At 39.0% G+C, this 19,905-nt stretch overlaps 1 pseudogene and 4 gene segments (V, D, J or C); 3 read left to right on the top strand and 2 right to left on the bottom strand.

Moving 5' to 3' along the window:
* The first annotated feature begins 889 nt into the window (after nt 1–889).
* LOC127360912 (Ig kappa chain V region 2717-like) lies at nt 890–1,848 on the top strand. The segment is given in 2 exon segments: nt 890–1,054; nt 1,162–1,848. Coding segments are annotated over 2 exon segments (414 nt in total).
* Nucleotides 1,849–3,090: 1,242 nt separating this feature from the next.
* Nucleotides 3,091–14,901, bottom strand: LOC127360919 (Ig kappa-b4 chain C region-like). The segment is given in 4 exon segments: nt 3,091–3,404; nt 13,208–13,463; nt 14,263–14,314; nt 14,887–14,901. Coding segments are annotated over 4 exon segments (396 nt in total).
* LOC127360907 (Ig kappa chain V region 2717-like) lies at nt 5,018–5,720 on the top strand. The segment is given in 2 exon segments: nt 5,018–5,270; nt 5,378–5,720. Coding segments are annotated over 2 exon segments (414 nt in total).
* Nucleotides 14,902–15,132: 231 nt separating the features above from the next.
* Nucleotides 15,133–15,893, top strand: LOC127360909 (Ig kappa chain V region 2717-like). The segment is given in 2 exon segments: nt 15,133–15,402; nt 15,510–15,893. Coding segments are annotated over 2 exon segments (414 nt in total).
* A 2,422-nt stretch (nt 15,894–18,315) lies between these two features.
* LOC127360916 (Ig kappa-b4 chain C region-like) lies at nt 18,316–19,699 on the bottom strand (annotated as a pseudogene).
* Between the last annotated feature and the right edge of the window lie 206 nt (nt 19,700–19,905).

The raw sequence follows: 19,905 nt of genomic DNA, 5'->3' as shown, positions 1-19,905 counted from the left end.
GGCTCTCTGACTTTAACACACTGAACTAAACCTACAAACCCTCAAGATGAAACTTTTACCATTAAAGTTGGAAATGCTGATTCATATTCTGTCTTGATATTTTAAATTAACTTCAATGAGGTTTTGAATTTATATTCCTGATGCAGTTTGTCTCTGAGTGAAAAGTATTTGTGCAGAAGATTTACATTAATATGAAAAATTGAGAATTCTTCCTGAAATCTTCAAAAAAGGACAAGTATGTCCTGAAATTATAAAAGTTTTAATAATTTTACTTACTTCCAACATCCAGTCTGGTTCCTCCACCGAACGTGAACCACAGTGATACAAACTCATTGAGCCATCGTACAAAAACCTCTCACTGTAGAGAGACACGGCTCTCTGACTTTGACACAAACAAACTCAGAAAACACATTCCCAGATTACCTAGTTCCTGTAATAATTGGTTAAAGTTTCTAAAACATAAACAAGGAATATATATATGTATTTTGTGAAATATGCCTTCTTACTTTTTCTTTCATTAAAACATTAAAATAAGATATTTCTAAAGAAAAACTCTCTAGTCAATCCTGACAAATGTATGAAAACAAATTTAGATCATGATTAATATAAAATAAATACATATGAATTGAACTGAATCATTTTGTTTAAATGTGTCCCACAGTGATGTTGATCTGTGTGGTAGTGAATTAGGGGGAATTCACTAAATATTCTGGAAGAAAATGTGTCCATCAAACTGAAAGCAAAGCCTCATACAAATGAGCACTGACACATTCCTAATCAATACTCTGATAAAGTGATTGATTCATTGATAAACAGCATCATGAGAGGAATCCAAGTCCCTGTTGGAGTCAGTCAGAGCATTTCCATAGAGAGCCACTTTGCATCAGCAGCACCATGCTCCAGTGCTCTGGGAGAGTTTATAGTCCTGAGAGTTGAACACTGGATGACTGACAGCTGTCCTTCATGACAACAGAAGACACAGAAATCCTCCTCATCAAAAACATGACTTTGATCTCCGTCCTCATCTGGACTCTCCTCTGCTGCTGCTTCATAGGTAAAGTCCAGAGAATCATACTCCTCTCCTCTATGAACATCCGTCCCTCTGAAATGAAGCCCACAAAACCATGACGCTGCTTTATGTTTTTGTCTCTGTATCCTCAGAGTCCAGAGGCCAGGTCACAGTGACTCAGTCTGGAGCAGTGAGCTCTGTTCTGGGAGGCTCCGTCACCATCACATGTAGGACCAGTCAGAACATCTATAGTTCTTACTATTTATCCTGGTACCAACAGAGAGATGGAGAAACTCCTAAACTGCTCATTTACTATACTAGCACTCGAGCATCAGGGACTCCAGGTCGTTTTACAGGCAGTGGATCAAACTCTGACTTCACTCTGACCATCAGTGGAGTCCAGACTGAAGATGCAGCAGTTTACTACTGTATGGGTGGTCATTACATCAACAGTCAGTGGTTGTTCACACAGTGAAAAAGCGTCGTACAAAAACCTCCCTCAGTCAGACTGAACAGAAACTGAACTGACTGCTGCAGCTGGAAGCTACTGCAGAGACTGATACACTTCACTGAGGACACACACACACACACACACACACACACACACACACACACACACACATGCTACTGAACTGATAAAGGGAATAGACACTTTTCATGGCAGACATTTTGACTTGCCAAAGCAGGAAAAGCACAGGTGTATTTAATTACATTAATGATTAATGAATCATTACATTTAGGTGAGCCAGTCCCAGAGCTCTGGTTCTGTCCATGCTCACTCATTGAAAGGCCTTACTGGGACACTGAATGAAATTGGGCCAGTATTAATGTTATTATTACACCTGTGATTTACCTGCTTTGATCAGTCAAAATGTCTGCTGTGAAAAGGGTCTATTTGGAAAGGTGAGTGAGTGGGCAGGGAGGATCTGATGGTGCAGGATCTGTCCTGCAGAGTCCTGCAGAGTTACTGCAGGACAGGAGAGAGTGGCTGGATCTGGAATGACAGGAGAGTAAGTAGAATCAGAATATGAATCAGAATCGGGTTTATTGCCAAGTACGTTTTTACACAAACAAGGAATATATAATATGAATAAAGATAAGGATGAAGATAGAAAGATCTAGAAGTAACAGAGCAATGCAACATAATGAATGTTATAATCTAACTGAAAGAATAAACAACAATGTTGTTTATTTGTTGAAACTCCTCTCTTACAAATTGGATGTGGGAAAGGCCACCCGTCCCCTGAAACAGATTTAACAAACAGAAAACTTCAATGAGGGAGAAAATATTGTATTATCCTTTGGAAGACATGTTTAGGAATATTCTGATCCTATTCATTTCACACCAATAATTGTATGTATGGTATCAAATAAGAACATGCAAAATGCACCTTGGTAATACAGACTATATACAGAGCTCAATATAATTTAACAGAATAATATCCACACAGTGCAAAAGGGTCATACAAAAACCTCCCTCAGCTGGAGAGGAACTGATCTCAATCAACAGCTGCACAGACAATAAAGCACTACATGATGGATTAACATACATTGTTTAACTTTCAACAAGAAAATATTTTTCATATTTTTTGTGCCATTCCTGATGAAAAAAAAGAAGATTGCTGACAATCAGATGACAGCTGTATGGTCTGAGCAACATAAAAACATATACTCAGTGAATCTATAAAATAATTACAAATGTTTAGGAATGACAATATTTATATTTATATTTTTTACATTTGCTTTGAAAAAAAAAGTAATTTTTGTTGAAATAATTTGAGATCTCAACAGAATAAAATGAATTGGTTTCATAAATGATGTATCATTATCAACACTGTTTATGAATCTAAAACATTGTGAGTCTCTTCTTGTTGATTAAATCATCAAAAAATTATGTGACACAGCACAGTTCAGTACAGAGTAGGACACTGAGAAATATTTCTAACATCATCACCTGATATGTTAAAATCCAGCTATCTGACCCTGAGACAACTCAGTGTGTTTGGAATAAAAGGATCCACTGTTTTACACAGCAATATATACAAATATGAATATACAGTATTTAATGATAAACTGACAAATTTGATCTGATGAATATATTTTTATTCTTTAATGGAACATCAGTATTACAGCAAGCAGTGAAAGATGACAATGTGTTAATTCTGCTGACTTTTCATGTCGAGTCCTTTGGTGAAGTTGTACTGTCTCATAGGAATATTATTGAGCTGAAAACACATTATTGTTCAAATATGTCATGAGAAAAAGAAAAAGGCAGAGAGCAGTAGCAGAGTAAAACCAGTATCAGAGTCCCAGTGAGTCAGGTCAGAACTGGGAACACTGGTCTCTCCTCAGTGTCTCTGAGAGCGGAGTCTGGGAGCCCTGGGTGGCCTCACAGGTCAAAGAGCCCACCTTCCTCCAGTGGTCTGCAGAGAGCCTCAGGGTGCTGCTCCAGCTGTAGTGGCCGTCCTTCAGCACCCCCGGGGCTCCTGCTCTCCTCCCAGCTGCTGCTGCTGCTGCTTCTGCTGCCGTCCACCTTCCAGGACAGACTCCAGTCTGAGGGGAAGCCCTTGTTGGCCAGACACATGAGCGTGGCCTTCCCCTGCTGCAGCTCCTCACTGGAGGGGGCAGCAACGTCAGGGTGGGGACGACTCGACCCACTGCAGAGAGAGAGATTAATAAAGTTTATATGAGGTAAACTGAACTCCATCCTGTTGGTTGCAGCAGAGGAGGCTTCTAGTTCTGATGGTCTTCTTCAGACTGAATGAAACTGGTCATAAAGGTTTCAGTTCCCTCTCTGAGCTCAGTAACCATGGCAACAGACAGGCGCCACTGCTGAACCATGACAACAGACAGGTTTCAGTACTAAAGTTAAAAAGTTAAAACTGGCGCACTTTTAGTCCAGTGTATAATTTTTAAATAATAAAGTAAAAAGTCAAAGATTGTGAGACAGTTAATGTTTTAAATATTGATATTTTAAAACCTGATAAATGATGATTTTTGTTTGTTCTCTTCATGTAAGCAGGAATCATCATTGAACAGTCAGAAACATTCAATTTAACTTAGTTAACTACTGAACTACTTCAAACTCATCACATTCTCATAATAAAATATATGGAATGGCTTTCATATGGTTACTCTGGGAGTATTACCCATACACATTAAACACTGAACAAAAAAAGTTCTTGATCCAAAATAATAAAACTTAAACTTAAAGACTTTCTCTCCTTACAGAGTATTGCTGAGTAGTTTTCTACAATTAACTGATAAGAATGTAGATAATTAAAGCTTTAATGCAAAACATTATCAATTGGAGTGGATTGTAGTCTGCTTAATGACACTCTGAAGCCTTTATGAATTGTTAGAAACACATTAGATTTCAAATATTAGGCAAAATATTCCATGAAGGTCGACAGCTATGAGATTAAAACAGAATACATACAAATTATTTGTTGTTAAAGGAGTCAAATGTACTTACAGTTAACTTCCAGTCTGGTTCCTCCACCGAACGTGTACCACAGTGATACAAACTCATTGAGCTGCCGTACAAAAACCTCTCACTGTAGAAAGACACGGCTCTCTGACTTTGACACAAACAAACTCAGCAAACACATTCCCAGATTACCCAGTTTAGTATTTAAAATAAATTAATAAATTAATAATAAGTATGAATGTGTATTTAACTATGTTTTTGTGAAATGTCAATCTACAACCAATATTATTTCTCTTTCAGTAAAACATGAAAATAAGATATTGCTATAGAAACACACTCTAATAAATGCTGATAAATAGTTATCATAAACACATGTTTATTGTAGATTATGATGAATATAAAATAAAAATAAAATATTTGTTTAAATGTGTCCCACAGTGATGTTGATCTGTGTGGTAGCGAATTAGGGGGAATTCACAAAATATTCTGGAAGAAAATGTGTCCATCAAACTGAAAGCAAAGCCTCATACAAATGAGCACTGACACATTCCTAATCAATACTCTGATAAAGTGATTGATCCATTGATAAACAGCATCATGAGAGGAATCCAAGTCCCTGTTGGAGTCAGTCAGAGCATTTCCATAGAGAGCCACTTTGCATCAGCAGCACCATGCTCCAGTGCTCTGGGAGAGTTTATAGTCCTGAGAGTTGAACACTGGATGACTGACAGCTGTCCTTCATGACAACAGAAGACACAGAAATCCTCCTCATCAAAAACATGACTTTGATCTCCGTCCTCATCTGGACTCTCCTCTGCTGCTGCTTCACAGGTAAAGTCCAGAGAATCAAACTCCTCTCCTCTATGAACATCCGTCCCTCTGAAATGAAGCCCACAAAACCATGACGCTGCTTTATGTTTTTGTCTCTGTATCCTCAGAGTCCAGAGGCCAGGTCACAGTGACTCAGTCTGGAGCAGTGAGCTCTGCTCTGGGACGCTCCGTCACCATCACATGTAGGACCAGTCAGGATGTTTATGGTGGGAGCTATTTACACTGGTACCAACAGAGAGATGGAGAAACTCCTAAACTCCTCATTCATACAACTAGCAGTCGAGCATCAGGGATTCCAGGTCGTTTTACAGGCAGTGGATCAAACTCTGACTTCACTCTGACCATCAGTGGAGTCCAGACTGAAGATGCAGCAGTTTACTACTGTCAGAGTTTTCATGTTATCAACAGTCAGTATGTGTTCACACAGTGAAAAAGCGTCGTACAAAACCTCCCTCAGTCAGACTGAACAGAAACTGAACTGACTGCTGCAGCTGGAAGCTACTGCAGAGACTGATACACTTCACTGAGGACACACACACACACACACACACACACACACACACACACACACACACACACACACACACAACACAAAATCATTGAACTGAAACAGTTTGATTTATGAAGAGATAATGCACAATTAAACCTATTCAAATCAATAGATTTCATCCTCACAGCTTCTCACCATCTATCCCACTCACCTGGCCATCCACAAGATATAAAAGAAAATGAGATTCATCAGACCAGGCCACCTTCTTCCATTGCTGTGTGGTCCAGTTCTGGCGCTCACGTGCCCATTGTAGGCACTACTTGATGCTTGGCTATTGTTCTGTGAGTTCTTTGGTTGTTTGAACTGTGTACCTTTCTAATGCAGGATGAAGCCGTTAATCAGAGAGTTAAACCTCTGTGAATATAACTTTTGTGAAAGACCTAATTAATAATGAGTTTAGATCTTAAATAATAATCTAAACTTCAAAAATAACAATTATACAGAAACAATCATGAAGTTTTCTTCACAGAAATAAACAAAATGCTGACATACACACTTTAAAATCAAGGCCTCGCATGAAGCTTTGGCGACACCTAGTGGGGTCTCAACCCCCAGGTTGGAAACCACTGCAGGAGGCCTATCCTAAGACCAACCACCATCACTCCTCTGGTAATGGCCTCAAGGTCCCAGTAATTTTAATATCTCTGAATGAAAATGAATGTCTACTTTATTATCAGTTCAGCCTTTAATTACTAAATAGTGCACAATATAAAAACAATAAATAATAAAAGAAATGCAAATGAACATGAACAGAAATAAAAAGAATTATTATGTAACTTTTAAAACAAATAACAATAAGCAGTTTAAAAACTGTGCATCTGAGTAAAGAGAATGATGTGCTCCCTACCCCTGCTGGTCAGAGGTCACATAGCAGTTGCTTATAATGCATTATATATTTCTATTTTACTTTGTGCAGAATGCAGAAACATTCATTCATATTTTATTGTTGGATTCATCTTTATTTTATTGATCTACTTTACTTTACTTGTATGTCCTCATTCTGGAGCTATACGCTGAAGAATTTCACTGTTTGTTGTATTGTGTATGTTTATGTATGTGACAATAAAACTTGATCTCATTTGTGAGTGTGATTCAAACACAGTCAGAGTTTGATGTCAACTCTTTCAACAGGCAGGTTAATATCACTGATAATACAGCTGTTGTTTTTTAACTTTAAATTATTTTTTCAGGGTTTTGTGAGATTCTTCTTCTGATAAATCTAATAAACATGTCCAGTGTTGAGCTGAAACACTTAATTCATACTCAATTACTTTTCTGATCCTGATCACTTCATTAAGTATACTAAGTGTCTTTTTCAATTTAACAAATTCAAAGAATTTAATCATTGTTTTTATTTTGCTGTTGGGCTTGAGGATTTGCAAATCACTAAATATGAATGTTTTTTAAAATTAAAATTAAAGCAAATGATTCCCTCTATGTCATATCCCTTTATACTACTGTTGTTCAGACTGTTTTATATTTATCCAAAGGTCATTTTACACACATCCTGTGTAATTTCCCACATTAATCCATCCTGCATTATTATACCATTCGGGGAGAGTGGGGTAAGATGAGTTATTTTTCATATTTAGGATCACTACATCAAGGCAATCATAGTTTTGTTGCTAACTAATATATATACATATATTTTAGGATGTTGTGAATCCCTTCAAACAAACAGAATGAGTGTAAACATAACTGTTTTGATAATATAGCATGTCCAAAAAAAGTGGTCTCGTGGCTCAACTTACCCCGTGTATGGGGTAAGTTGGGCATAGGAGCGGGGTCAGTTGAGCCGTATCCCTACTCCCTCCCCCGGACCCTCCTCCCCTCCTCCACCCCACCCCTCCCTCACCTTCTCCCTCCCTAAATAACACTCACTTCTTCACATTCATGTGTATTTTATGTATTTGTAACAGGTACAAAACTTTTTTTTTATTATTATTGCATATTACTGCTAAACAGCTGTTTTGTGAAAAAACATTTTAACATGAGAATGCCTTAAAGTGTGCTTCGGAAGAAAACATTAACAGCTGTGTTTTTGGAATATACACAGAATATGTTTTTGGATACTCTTATTGAGTGTATTTTGGCTGTAGCCACCGGCTCAACTTACCCCCTGGCCAAATGGCTCAACTTACCCCAGAGCTACCATTTTGACTTTATTAGTCCCCACAGCTAAAATGGTGCACTTTAATGCTAGGTTTATGAGCTCATGTTGTAGCTCATAGATACCACAATTGATGTATAAAACAAATTTAAAATTATCTTCTTTGGTCTAAACACAATTCTCATGAAACTTATGATAGACTCAATTCACTTTCAAGAGTGAAAAATGATTTTTTGGAAATAAATATCTAACCACTTTACCCATGTGGTTCTTACATTCACAGACTCCATGAAATGATGCCTTCCTCCTAAATATTTGGTCATATGATCAATGTTTTTTACCATTTCATGGCAAACAAGGGGTGGCTCAACTTACCCTTTGGCTCAACTTACCCCACTCTCCCCTATGTCAGAATTGTTCAATAAAATGACCACAGCCAAATACAAAATATCCCTCATTGTGCTTTAATATTAATTAAAAAATTGTAGATGTACAATAGAATGAGACTTCTGTTTAAATAATAATATTCTTCCCTTTGCTGCAGCTCCTCACTGGAGGGGGGCAGCACCATCAGGATGGGGACGACTCAACCCACTGCAGAGAGAGAGAGAGAGAGAGAGAGGGGAGAGAGAGAGAGAGAGAGAGAGAGAGAGAGAGAGAGAGAGAGAGAGAGAGAAGACATTTTGGAGAAGCTTAGAGTTTAGTTTAAAAGGATTTTAAATGTTTCACTTCCCTCTCTGAACTCAGTCGCCATGGCAACAGACAGGCATCACTGCTGAACCATGGCAACAGACAGGTTTCAGTACTGAAGATAAAATGTTACAGTGGCACATTGTTCCTCTGTTAGGTTTAAAGCAAAAAATATATTACCGAGCATGAAAAATGGCAGGTTTTTATTGTTTTTCAAAAAAGAAAAGGAAATTCCTCGATGGTGTGTGCTTGCTTTGTACAATCAAATTGAACATTGTTAACTACTGAGTTGTGTATTGAAAATCATTAATTCAAACCTACTCACAGTTAAATATATGTTTTAATAGTGATGTTTTAAGATTATCTGTTGTGACATACAATGTGTGAAATATGTAAATCAAGTTAAACCTCTCAACAATTGTTGGTCCTGTATTTGGAGTGAAATATTTAAACTTTTAATAATACTTTTGTAAGACAAAATACTTCTTGGTAAACTTTATATGTACAAACTGTTAGAAATAACAATTACAGTGACATGAAATATATTAACCCAAAGCAAAGCCTCATACAAATGAGCACTGACACATTCCTAATCAATACTCTGATAAAGTGATTGATCCATTGATAAACAGCATCATGAGAGGAATCCAAGTCCCTGTTGGAGTCAGTCAGAGCATTTCCATAGAGAGCCACTTTGCATCAGCAGCACCATGCTCCAGTGCTCTGGGAGAGTTTATAGTCCTGAGAGTTGAACACTGGATGACTGACAGCTGTCCTTCATGACAACAGAAGACACAGAAATCCTCCTCATCAAAAACATGACTTTGATCTCCGTCCTCATCTGGACTCTCCTCTGCTGCTGCTTCACAGGTAAAGTCCAGAGAATCAAACTCCTTTCCTCTATGAACATCCGTCCCTCTGAAATGAAGCCCACAAAACCATGACGCTGCTTTATGTTTTTGTCTCTGTATCCTCAGAGTCCAGAGGCCAGGTCACAGTGACTCAGTCTGGAGCAGTGAGCTCTGCTCTAGGAGGCTCCGTCACCATCACATGTAAGACCAGTCAGGATGTTTCTTATAATGGCCACCACATTCTAGCCTGGTACCAAAAGAAAGATGGAGGAACTCCTAAAATGCTTATATATGGGGCAAGATATCAACCATCAGGGATTCCAGGTCGTTTTACAGGCAGTGGATCAAACTCTGACTTCACTCTGACCATCAGTGGAGTCCAGACTGAAGATGCAGCAGTTTACTACTGTCAGAGTTTTCATGTTATCAACAGTCAGAATGTGTTCACACAGTGAAAAAGCGTCATACAAAAACCTCCCTCAGTCAGACTGAACAGAAACTGAACTGACTGCTGCAGCTGGAAGCTACTGCAGAGACTGATACACTTCACTGAGGACACACACACACACACACACACACACACACACACACACACACAAACACACACACACACACACACACACACACACACACAACCAGTCAACATTTATTAAAACAAGTTCAGTGACAAATGTATCTGGTTTGTAAAATTATCAAGAGAAGCCAATGAGAGAGTTAATGAGAGCTGTCTTGGTCATGACCTTTGACCTCTGCTTTATTCTGGATCACAGCTATTTCAACTACATCCAATTAACAAAGAGTATAAAGACTAATATCAGAAACCTTAATAATCAAAGATGGAGCAAACAAAACCTGTACATTCCTCAAAGTTAATAAGGTATTAAAATAAATAAATAAAATAAAGATTAACTGGAGACATAACAAGACAAAAGTGACCTACGTGATATAAATATATCAACATAAAAAAACACATTTTCTTTTATATGCAACTAAAATACCACACAAAGACATTGAGACTGAAAGTTATTGGTTGACGTTGAAAATACCCAGACAATCTCTGTACAACATCCATCCACTAACTGTTGTGGAGCTTTCAATCATATCACATGATCTTCTTCAGCAGATGGAGTCTCCCAGTTGTCATTGAATTGTAGTTGTTCAAATTCCCATTCCTCTGAGCATTTTCAGGACTTCTTGTCAATGTTGGCATCAAAGTTCAAATATTCCATGACAACTGGGTGAACTCCATCTGCTGAGGAAGACCATGGGATTTGATCAAAAGCTCCAGAACAGCGACTGAATGGAGCTTGAGCAGAAATGTATTTGATGTTATATGTTGTGACCTTTTTATATTTTTTCAGAGACATAAAACCTACCATAATTTCTCTTTTTAACATAATATTTGGGTCTTTATGCCTTTTTCATTGATTAGACAGCTCAATATAGACAGAACAGGGGGAGAGAGAGACCACAGGTCAGACTCGAGTTGATGTATTGTTTTGAACTATCTGAAGACTCAAAAATGCAGCAAGGAGAGAGAGAGAGAGAGAGAGAGAGAGAGAGAGAGAGAGAGAGAGAGAGAGAGTTGTTTGAGAGAGATTTAGCTGTCTAGATTTAACTAGAAAGAGTTCCCAACATATGTCAGTGTTTTTTTCTAAACATTAATATGAACATCCACATAAGTTGTTGTGCACATACACGTGTCCAGGTCAGCCCCACCCAAATTAAAATACGTTCCCCCACACGTCTGAGTGTCTCCTTGAGCTCAGGAAGTTCTTTAAAAACGTACTCTGATGGAAAAAGTATTTTTTTAATGTGTGTGAACAATGTTGTTTCACATCTTTCTCACAAACACACAAAAACGTGTCCAGTATGGGGAAACCTGATAAAACAGACTGTATACACATTTTTCACCCGTTTTTTTATTTATTTCATTCAGCCAACTCAACTTTGGAATGTTTATTAAGCAGTATAGCATATTTAGATTTTGGCGTCTAGGCTCCGACCTCATCACTCCCCGCGGATATGTTCACATAGAGATATTGGGGAGTGATGCGCAAATACCTTAACCCCCCAAAACAGCACGGAAAGGAGCCTGACGCCATCAGTGAAACAATCTTCTATGTGTGGACCTTACACAGCCACGGTGTGGCCATTCCCCTGAAGCATCTTGGCCCCAGTGGAATACACTATCTAGTGGACTGCTATGTGTGGGTTTTGCCATGTGGCTATTCATTATGAGCACCTCAAGCCATGAGGGAATATACTACTTAGCAAAGTATTATGCAGGAACATTTCCCATATAGCAAAGATATAGATAGTCTAAACCCAGCAACCACCTGATATGCAAATATATGATTAATCAATTCAATTTGTATAGCGCCAATTCATAACAGAAGTTATCTCAGGACACTCTCAAATAGAGAGGGTCTAGACCGAACTCCTTATAACATTACAACATTTACAGAGACCCAACAGTACCACCATGAGCAAGCACTTGGCGACGGGGGGCAGACGGTTTATGGTGGGGATGAGTTAGCCTGGTACCAACAGAGAGATGGAGAAACTCCTAAACTGCTCATTTATGCTGCTAGCACTCGAGCATCAGGGATTCCAGGTCGTTTTACAGGCAGTGGATCAAACTCTGACTTCACTCTGACCATCAGTGGAGTCCAGACTGAAGATGCAGCAGTTTACTACTGTCAGAGTTATCATGAAATCAGCAGTCAGGATGTGTTCACACAGTGATACAACGTCCTACAAAAACCTCCCTCAGCTGGAGAGGAACTGATCTGAATCAACAGCTGCACAGACATTAAAACACTACATAATGGATTAACATAAATTGTTTAACTAACACCACAATAACACTTTCAGCAAGAATATATTTTTCATATTTATGTTAAATATTTTTTGTTATTGAAAGTCAGCATGACAGCTGCATCATTTTAGCTCTTAAACATTATTGTCGCTGTAACATAAAAACATATACTCAGTGATTCGATAAAAAAACTTACAAATGTTTAGGAATGACAACATTTATATTTATATTTTCCACATTTGCTTTGAAGAAAACAAAGTTACTTTTGTCAAACTCATAGCAGAAAATTATGAAATAATTTCTGCTCTACAGAGAATAAAATGAACTGTTTTTATAAATTGAATTTTATTGTTAACAAAGTTTATGAATCTCAAAACAATTTGAATCTCCTCTTGTTGATTAAATCATCAAAAAAATGATACAGCACAGTTCAGTACAGAGTAGGACACTGAGCAATATTTCTAACATCATCACCTGATATGTTAAAATCCAGCTATCTGACCCTGAGACAACTCAGTGTGTTTGGAATAAAAGGATCCACTGTTTTACACAGCAATATATACAAATATGAATATACAGTATTTAATGATAAACTGACAAATTTGATCTGATGAATATATTTTTATTCTTTAATGGAACATCAGTATTACAGCAAGCAGTGAAAGATGACAATGTGTTAATTCTACTGACTTTTCATGTCGAGTCCTTTGGTGAAGTTGTACTGTCTCATAGGAATATTATTGAGTTGAAAACACATTATTGTTAAAATATGTCATGAGAAAAAGAAAAAGGCAGAGAGCAGTAGCAGAGTAAAACCAGTATCAGAGTCCCAGTGAGTCAGGTCAGGACTGGGAACACTGGTCTCTCCTCAGTGTCTCTGAGAACGGAGTCTGGGAGCCCTGGGTGGCCTCACAGGTCACAGAGCCCACCTTCCTCCAGTGGTCTGCAGAGAGCCTCAGGGTGCTGCTCCAGCTGTAGTGGCCGTCCTTTAGCACCCCGGGGCTCCTGCTCTCCTCCCAGCTGCTGCTGCTGCTGCTGCTGCCGTCCACCTTCCAGGACAAACTCCAGTCTGAGGGGAAGCCCTTGTTGGCCAGACACATGAGCGTGGCCTTCCCCTGCTGCAGCTCCTTACTGGAGGGGGGCAGCACCGTCAGGGTGGGACGGACATCACCTAGGAGACACCAATCAGCTTAGAGGACAGGGACCACACAGCTGTCAATCAAGCAGCAGACACTTGGACACCTTTACTGTGTGAGAGTTGATTTTCTCCTTTAAGAAGTTTCTGTCAGATGGTTTTTCTGCTCCACCAGTCACTCACTCACACATTGTTTCACTTCCCTTTAAGAAGCCTCTCATGCATATCAGCACAGAGAGAATCATCATACAGAATGAGCTGAAATATATCAAACTACACTGGAAATAAAATATCAAAAACTGTATCATCAAAATCATCCAAAACCTGAACTATACATTACTTTAAAGTATTTAGTGGAAACATGAACAAACACAGAAAATGAAGTGACTACAATCAAATGTTCTTCATGTGGATTTCAATCATCATTACCAAACTATAACTTTAAAACAACATATAACACTATGAAGAGATTTTGAACGTTTACTCATCTTTATCTTCACTATGTTCAATTTGACTATAATAATATTATCTTAATTCATTTAAAAACAGTTATTTCTGACATGGAAAAGTAAAAGTGAATCTTAAAAATGAAACATTTGTACAAAAAGGTTTGCAGTTTTATCTTTTCTACACTTCAAGCTGTTTGAATTTCAGTTTGACAGGAATGTGTAAAGAACAAAGAGTTAGCCTCCATGATGAAGGAGGACAAGTACAAATATGAATACTTCAAGTGTTTAAATTAAAACAAACTATATCTGTCTGCTTCAGACATATAAAAACTGAATTTAAAACATTACTTTACAATATTGTATTTAGTATTTGTGCAGAAACTTACTTCCAACATCTAGTCTGGTTCCTCCACCAAAAGTCCACCACAGTGATACAAACTTATTGAGCCGCCGAACAAAAACCTCTCACTGTAGAGAGACACGGCTCTCTGACTTTGGCACACTAAACTAAACCTACAAACCCTCAAAATGAAGCTTTACCATAAAAGTTGGAAATACTGATTCATATTCTGTCTTGATATTTTAAATTGACTTCAATGAGGTTTTGAATTTGTATTCCTGATGCAAAGTTTGTCTCTGAGTGTAAAATATTTCTGCAGAATTTGTACATTAATATGAAAAAAGAAGAATTATTCCTGAAATATATACAAAAAGGCGAATATCACCTGAAATGTTAAAAATGTAAAAATGCGACTTACTTCCAACATCCAGTCTGGTTCCTCCACCAAAAGTCCACCACAGTGATACAAACTCATTGAGCCGCCGTACAAAAACCTCTCACTGTAGAGAGACACGGCTCTCTGACTTTGACACAAACAAACTCGGCAAACACATTCACAGTTTACCCAGTTTATCTAATAACTGGTTAAAGTGTCTAAAACATAAAGTATGAATATGTATTTAATCTTTTTTTGTGAAATAAGCTTTAGTAATTAATCTTTCATCAAAACAATGATATATGACATTTCGAAAGGACAACTCTCAAATGTAAGTAATGATCATAAACACATGTTTATTGTAGATTATGATTTATATAAATGAAAAATAACATTTTGTTTAAATGTGTCCCACAGTGATGTTGATCTGTGTGGTAGTGAATTAGGGGGAATTCACTAAATATTCTGGAAGAAAATGTGTCCATCAAACTGAAAGCAAAGCCTCATACAAATGAGCACTGACACATTCCTAATCAATACTCTGATAAAGTGATTGATCCATTGATAAACAGCATCATGAGAGGAATCCAAGTCCCTGTTGGAGTCAGTCAGAGCATTTCCATAGAGAGCCACTTTGCATCAGCAGCACCATGCTCCAGTGCTCTGGGAGAGTTTATAGTCCTGAGAGTTGAACACTGGATGACTGACAGCTGTCCTTCATGACAACAGAAGACACAGAAATCCTCCTCATCAAAAACATGACTTTGATCTCCGTCCTCATCTGGACTCTCCTCTGCTGCTGCTTCACAGGTAAAGTCCAGAGAATCAAACTCCTCTCCTCTATGAACATCCGTCCCTCTGAAATGAAGCCCACAAAACCATGACGCTGCTTTATGTTTTTGTCTCTGTATCCTCAGAGTCCAGAGGCCAGGTCACAGTGACTCAGTCTGGAGCAGTGAGCTCTGCTCTGGGACGCTCCGTCACCATCACATGTAGGACCAGTCAGAACATCTATAATTCTAACAGTTTAGCCTGGTACCAACAGAGAGATGGAGAAACTCCTAAACTGCTCATTTACTATACTAGCAGTCGAGCATCAGGGATTCCAGGTCGTTTTACAGGCAGTGGATCAAACTCTGACTTCACTCTGACCATCAGTGGAGTCCAGACTGAAGATGCAGCAGTTTACTACTGTCAGAGTTATCACTACATCAACAGTCAGAGTGTGTTCACACAGTGAAAAAGCGTCGTACAAAAACCTCCCTCAGTCAGACTGAACAGAAACTGAACTGACTGCTGCAGCTGGAAGCTACTGCAGAGACTGATACACTTCACTGAGGACACACACACACACACACACACACACACACCATGTATTATAATAAATTCAGTGACAAATAATAATGTCCATCGCAACATATCAGCATCCATTAATACTGCATTATAATCCCATGTTCTTATCTGATTTCCAAATGAATAAAAGGGACCCAACTTGGGAGAGTGAATGGTAGACGTTCAGGCAGACAATTTACGCTTGAAATGTTTATTACAGCAGTACAGCATATTTAGATTTTAGCATCAAGGCTCCGACCTAATCATTCCCCACATATATGTTTACATAGAGTTATTGGGGAGTGATGGGTAGATACCTTAAACCCCCCCAAAACTGCACAGAATAGAGCATGACGTTACTAGTAGGAGGATCTTCTATGTGTGGGCCTTGGCACCAGCCGCTGTGTGGCTATTCCCTATGAGGACCTCAAGCCATGAGGGATTATACTACTTAGCAAAACCTCTAGCAGGAACATTTCCCATATAGCAAATATATAAATACTCTAAACCCAGCAAGCACCTGATATGCAAAGAAATAATTAGGCAGCAGATACAAATATTTATACTCGATCTTTTGAGGAACATGGACGGCGGGTCTATACGATGCTAATGAGAAACGGTATGCCTCTATGGCGCTTTACCTTTACTTTTGGGAGATGCAATGTTTGAATTAGCAGTGTTTAAACCTGAGTCCTGGACACCAGCGGAACTGAGAGGTAAGTAAAGAGCTCTTCATGGCCAAGGCCTGAAGGAACTGAGATGTAGTGAGCATTTATGCGGGTGATGCGGCAGCTAAGGCGCGGAGCAGGGGTCTCTGAGTCATTTTTAGAGCGAACCTCAGCGGACTGAGCCTGGGTTTCAGGGATGAAGCCAATATCTTACCCTGAGGACAGAGAACCACTCTCTGAGTCAGAGACGACGAGAGACATAGTGCCCAATAAAGCCGAAAGGTAGGATGTCCAGCTCTACATCTCCACCAAATCCATCACCTCTGCCACTCACTCCACTCTCTCCAACTGCCTCACTGACATTAAATCCTGGATGCACACCAACTTCCTTAAACTTAACTGGGACAAAACAGACATGATCATCATCGGTCCCAAATCCATCACTAAACCCATTCACAGTTTCTCCCTCACTGTCGACACCTCCACTCTGTCTCCATCCCCTCACAGTCGCAACCTCGGAGTCATCTTTGACAATAACCTCTCCTTTGAACACCACATAAAACAAATCACCAGGCCTTCTTTCACCTCAAAAACATCGCCCGACTCCGCCCATCATTCTCTTTCTCCGCTGCAGAAACCCTCATCCACGCCTTCATCACCTCCAGAATCGACTACTGCAACAGCATCCTGTACGGCACACCATCCAAAACCTTAAATAAACTCCAGTACATCCAGAACTCTGCTGCTCGTCTGCTCACCCACACCCGCACCCGTGACCACATCTGCCCTGTGCTCCAGAACCTGCACTGGCTCCCGGTCCCACAACGAATTCAATTCAAAATCCTCCTCCTCACACACAAAGCCCTCCATAACCAGGCCCCTTCCTACCTTACTGACCTGCTCCACCACCACAATCCATCCCGTAGCCTCCGCTCATCTGACGCAAACCTCCTGTCTCCACCACCCAGGAACAAGCACCAAACCTGGGACGACAGAGCCTTCTCCGTTGCTGCCCCCTCCCTCTGGAACTCTCTCCCCAAACAAATCCGTGACTGCACCGACCCTACAGCGTTCAAATCATTGACAAAAACTCACCTTTTTAAAATTGATTTTAATGTTTAGCTTAGTCCGATGTGTTTTCAGTGTTTTTACTATTTGATGCTGTTTTCGCTGCTTTTATGATTTTATGTAAAGTGTCTTTGAGTATTCAGAAAAGCGCTTACAAATAAAATGCATTATTATTATTAAAGGGCCGCAGGTCAGATTTGAACCCTGGGCCACTGCAGCAAGGACTTGGCCTCAGTACATGGGCCGCAAGCTCTACTGACTGAGCTAACCGAGTACCCTATTTATATTACATTTTAACAACAAACTGCTGATATTGATAATATGATGACATAATATGTTGATAATGTCCTACTTTATAATTAAAATGCAATCAAACTTTGTTACAAATAAATATATTCATGGTTACTGTAATGAAGAAGTTCATGTCCTCACAAATGCTTTAAGGAACCTGGAGAAAATGATTCATTTACTTTAATGATGTTGGGTTACAACAAGCGCTGATGAATGATTATCTGATTACTTTTATTTTTTGCTAAATATCAAGGAGAGATATTAAAAATCTATTAAATGGTGTATTTTTTTCTGAAGACATTACCTGATATTTTTTTATACAGTGGAGTTCAACGTTTACAGTAACATACATGACAACAACTGATTTGATGAACTGGTCTTTATTGTGTTGAAATAATCAAAATAACGAATTGAATCAATGGCACACGTATTTAGAGAGTGGGTGAGGAAAAGAAAGAGAGAGAAAGATAAAGAGAGAGCGCAGACGGAGAGCAGTAGTAGATTAAAACCAGTATCAGAGTCCCAGTGAGTCAGGTCAGAACTGGGAACACTGGTCTCTCCTCAGTGTCTCTGAGAGCGGACTCTGGGAGCCCTGGGTGGCCTCACAGGTCACAGAGCCCACCTTCCCCCAGTGGTCTGCAGAGAGCCTCAGGGTGCTGCTCCAGCTGTAGTGGCCGTCCTTCAGCACCCCGGGGCTCCTGCTCTCCTCCCAGCTGATGCTGCTGCTGCTGCCGTCCACCTTCCAGGACAGACTCCAGTCTGAGGGGAAGCCCTTGTTGGCCAGACACATGAGCGTGGCCTTCCCCTGCTGCAGCTCCTCACTGGAGGGGGCAGCACCGTCAGGGTGGGACGGACATCACCTAGGAGACACCAATCAGCTTAGAGGACAGGGACCACACAGCTGTCAATCAAGCAGCAGACACTTGGACACCTTTACTGTGTGAGAGTTGATTTTCTCCTTTAAGGAGTTTCTGTCAGATGGTTTTTCTGCTCCACCAGTCACTCACTCACACATTGTTTCACTTCCCTTTAAGAAGCCTCTCATGCATATCAGCACAGAGAGAATCATCATACAGAATGAGCTGAAATATATCAAACTACACTGGAAATAAAATATCAAAAACTGTATCATCAAAATCATCCAAAACCTGAACTATACATTACTTTAAAGTATTTAGTGGAAACATGAACAAACACAGAAAATGAACTGACTACAATCAAATGTTCTTCATGTGGATTTCAATCATCATTGCCAAACCTTTCAACAGATTTTAAACTTGACAATCTATGACTTGAAGATTTTGAAGATTTTCAAATACCAAGCTTTATCTTCACTCTGTATAATTTTATTTTAATAACTTAATCTTAACTAATTCAAAAACAGCTATTAGTAATGTGGAAAAATAAAAGTGCATCTTTAAAGACATTTAAAAAATATTTTGCTGTTTTATCTTTTCTACACTTTGCGCTGTTTGAATTTCAGTTTAACAGGAACGTGTAAAGAAATGTTTAGAAAAGCTGCTCTGAGTTAGCCTCCATGACAAATGAGGAGAAATACATGAATAAATCCATATTGAAATTAAAACAAGATATATTTATCAGCCTCAAGCAACCAAAAACTGAATATAAAACGTTGGTTTACAATGTTATAATATTTAATATCAATGCAGAAACTTACTTCCAAATTCCAGTCTGGTTCCTCCACCGAACGTGTACCACAGTGATACAAACTCATTGAGCCGCCGTACAAAAACCTCTCACTGTAGAGAGACACGGCTCTCTGACTTTGACACAAACAAACTCAGCAAACACATTCCCAGTTTACCCAGTTTATCTAATAACTGGTTAAAGTGTCTAAAACATAAACTATGAATATGTATTTAATTTTTTTTTTGTGAAATAATCTTTATTAATTCATGTTACATTAAAATAATGAAATAAGATATATCAAAAG

This window comes from Dicentrarchus labrax, unplaced genomic scaffold, assembly GCF_905237075.1.
Source record: "Dicentrarchus labrax unplaced genomic scaffold, dlabrax2021, whole genome shotgun sequence".
Taxonomy (NCBI): Eukaryota; Metazoa; Chordata; class Actinopteri; family Moronidae; genus Dicentrarchus; species Dicentrarchus labrax.
Note: the sequence above shows the minus strand (reverse complement) of the source record. Positions and strands in the feature narration are given on the sequence as shown.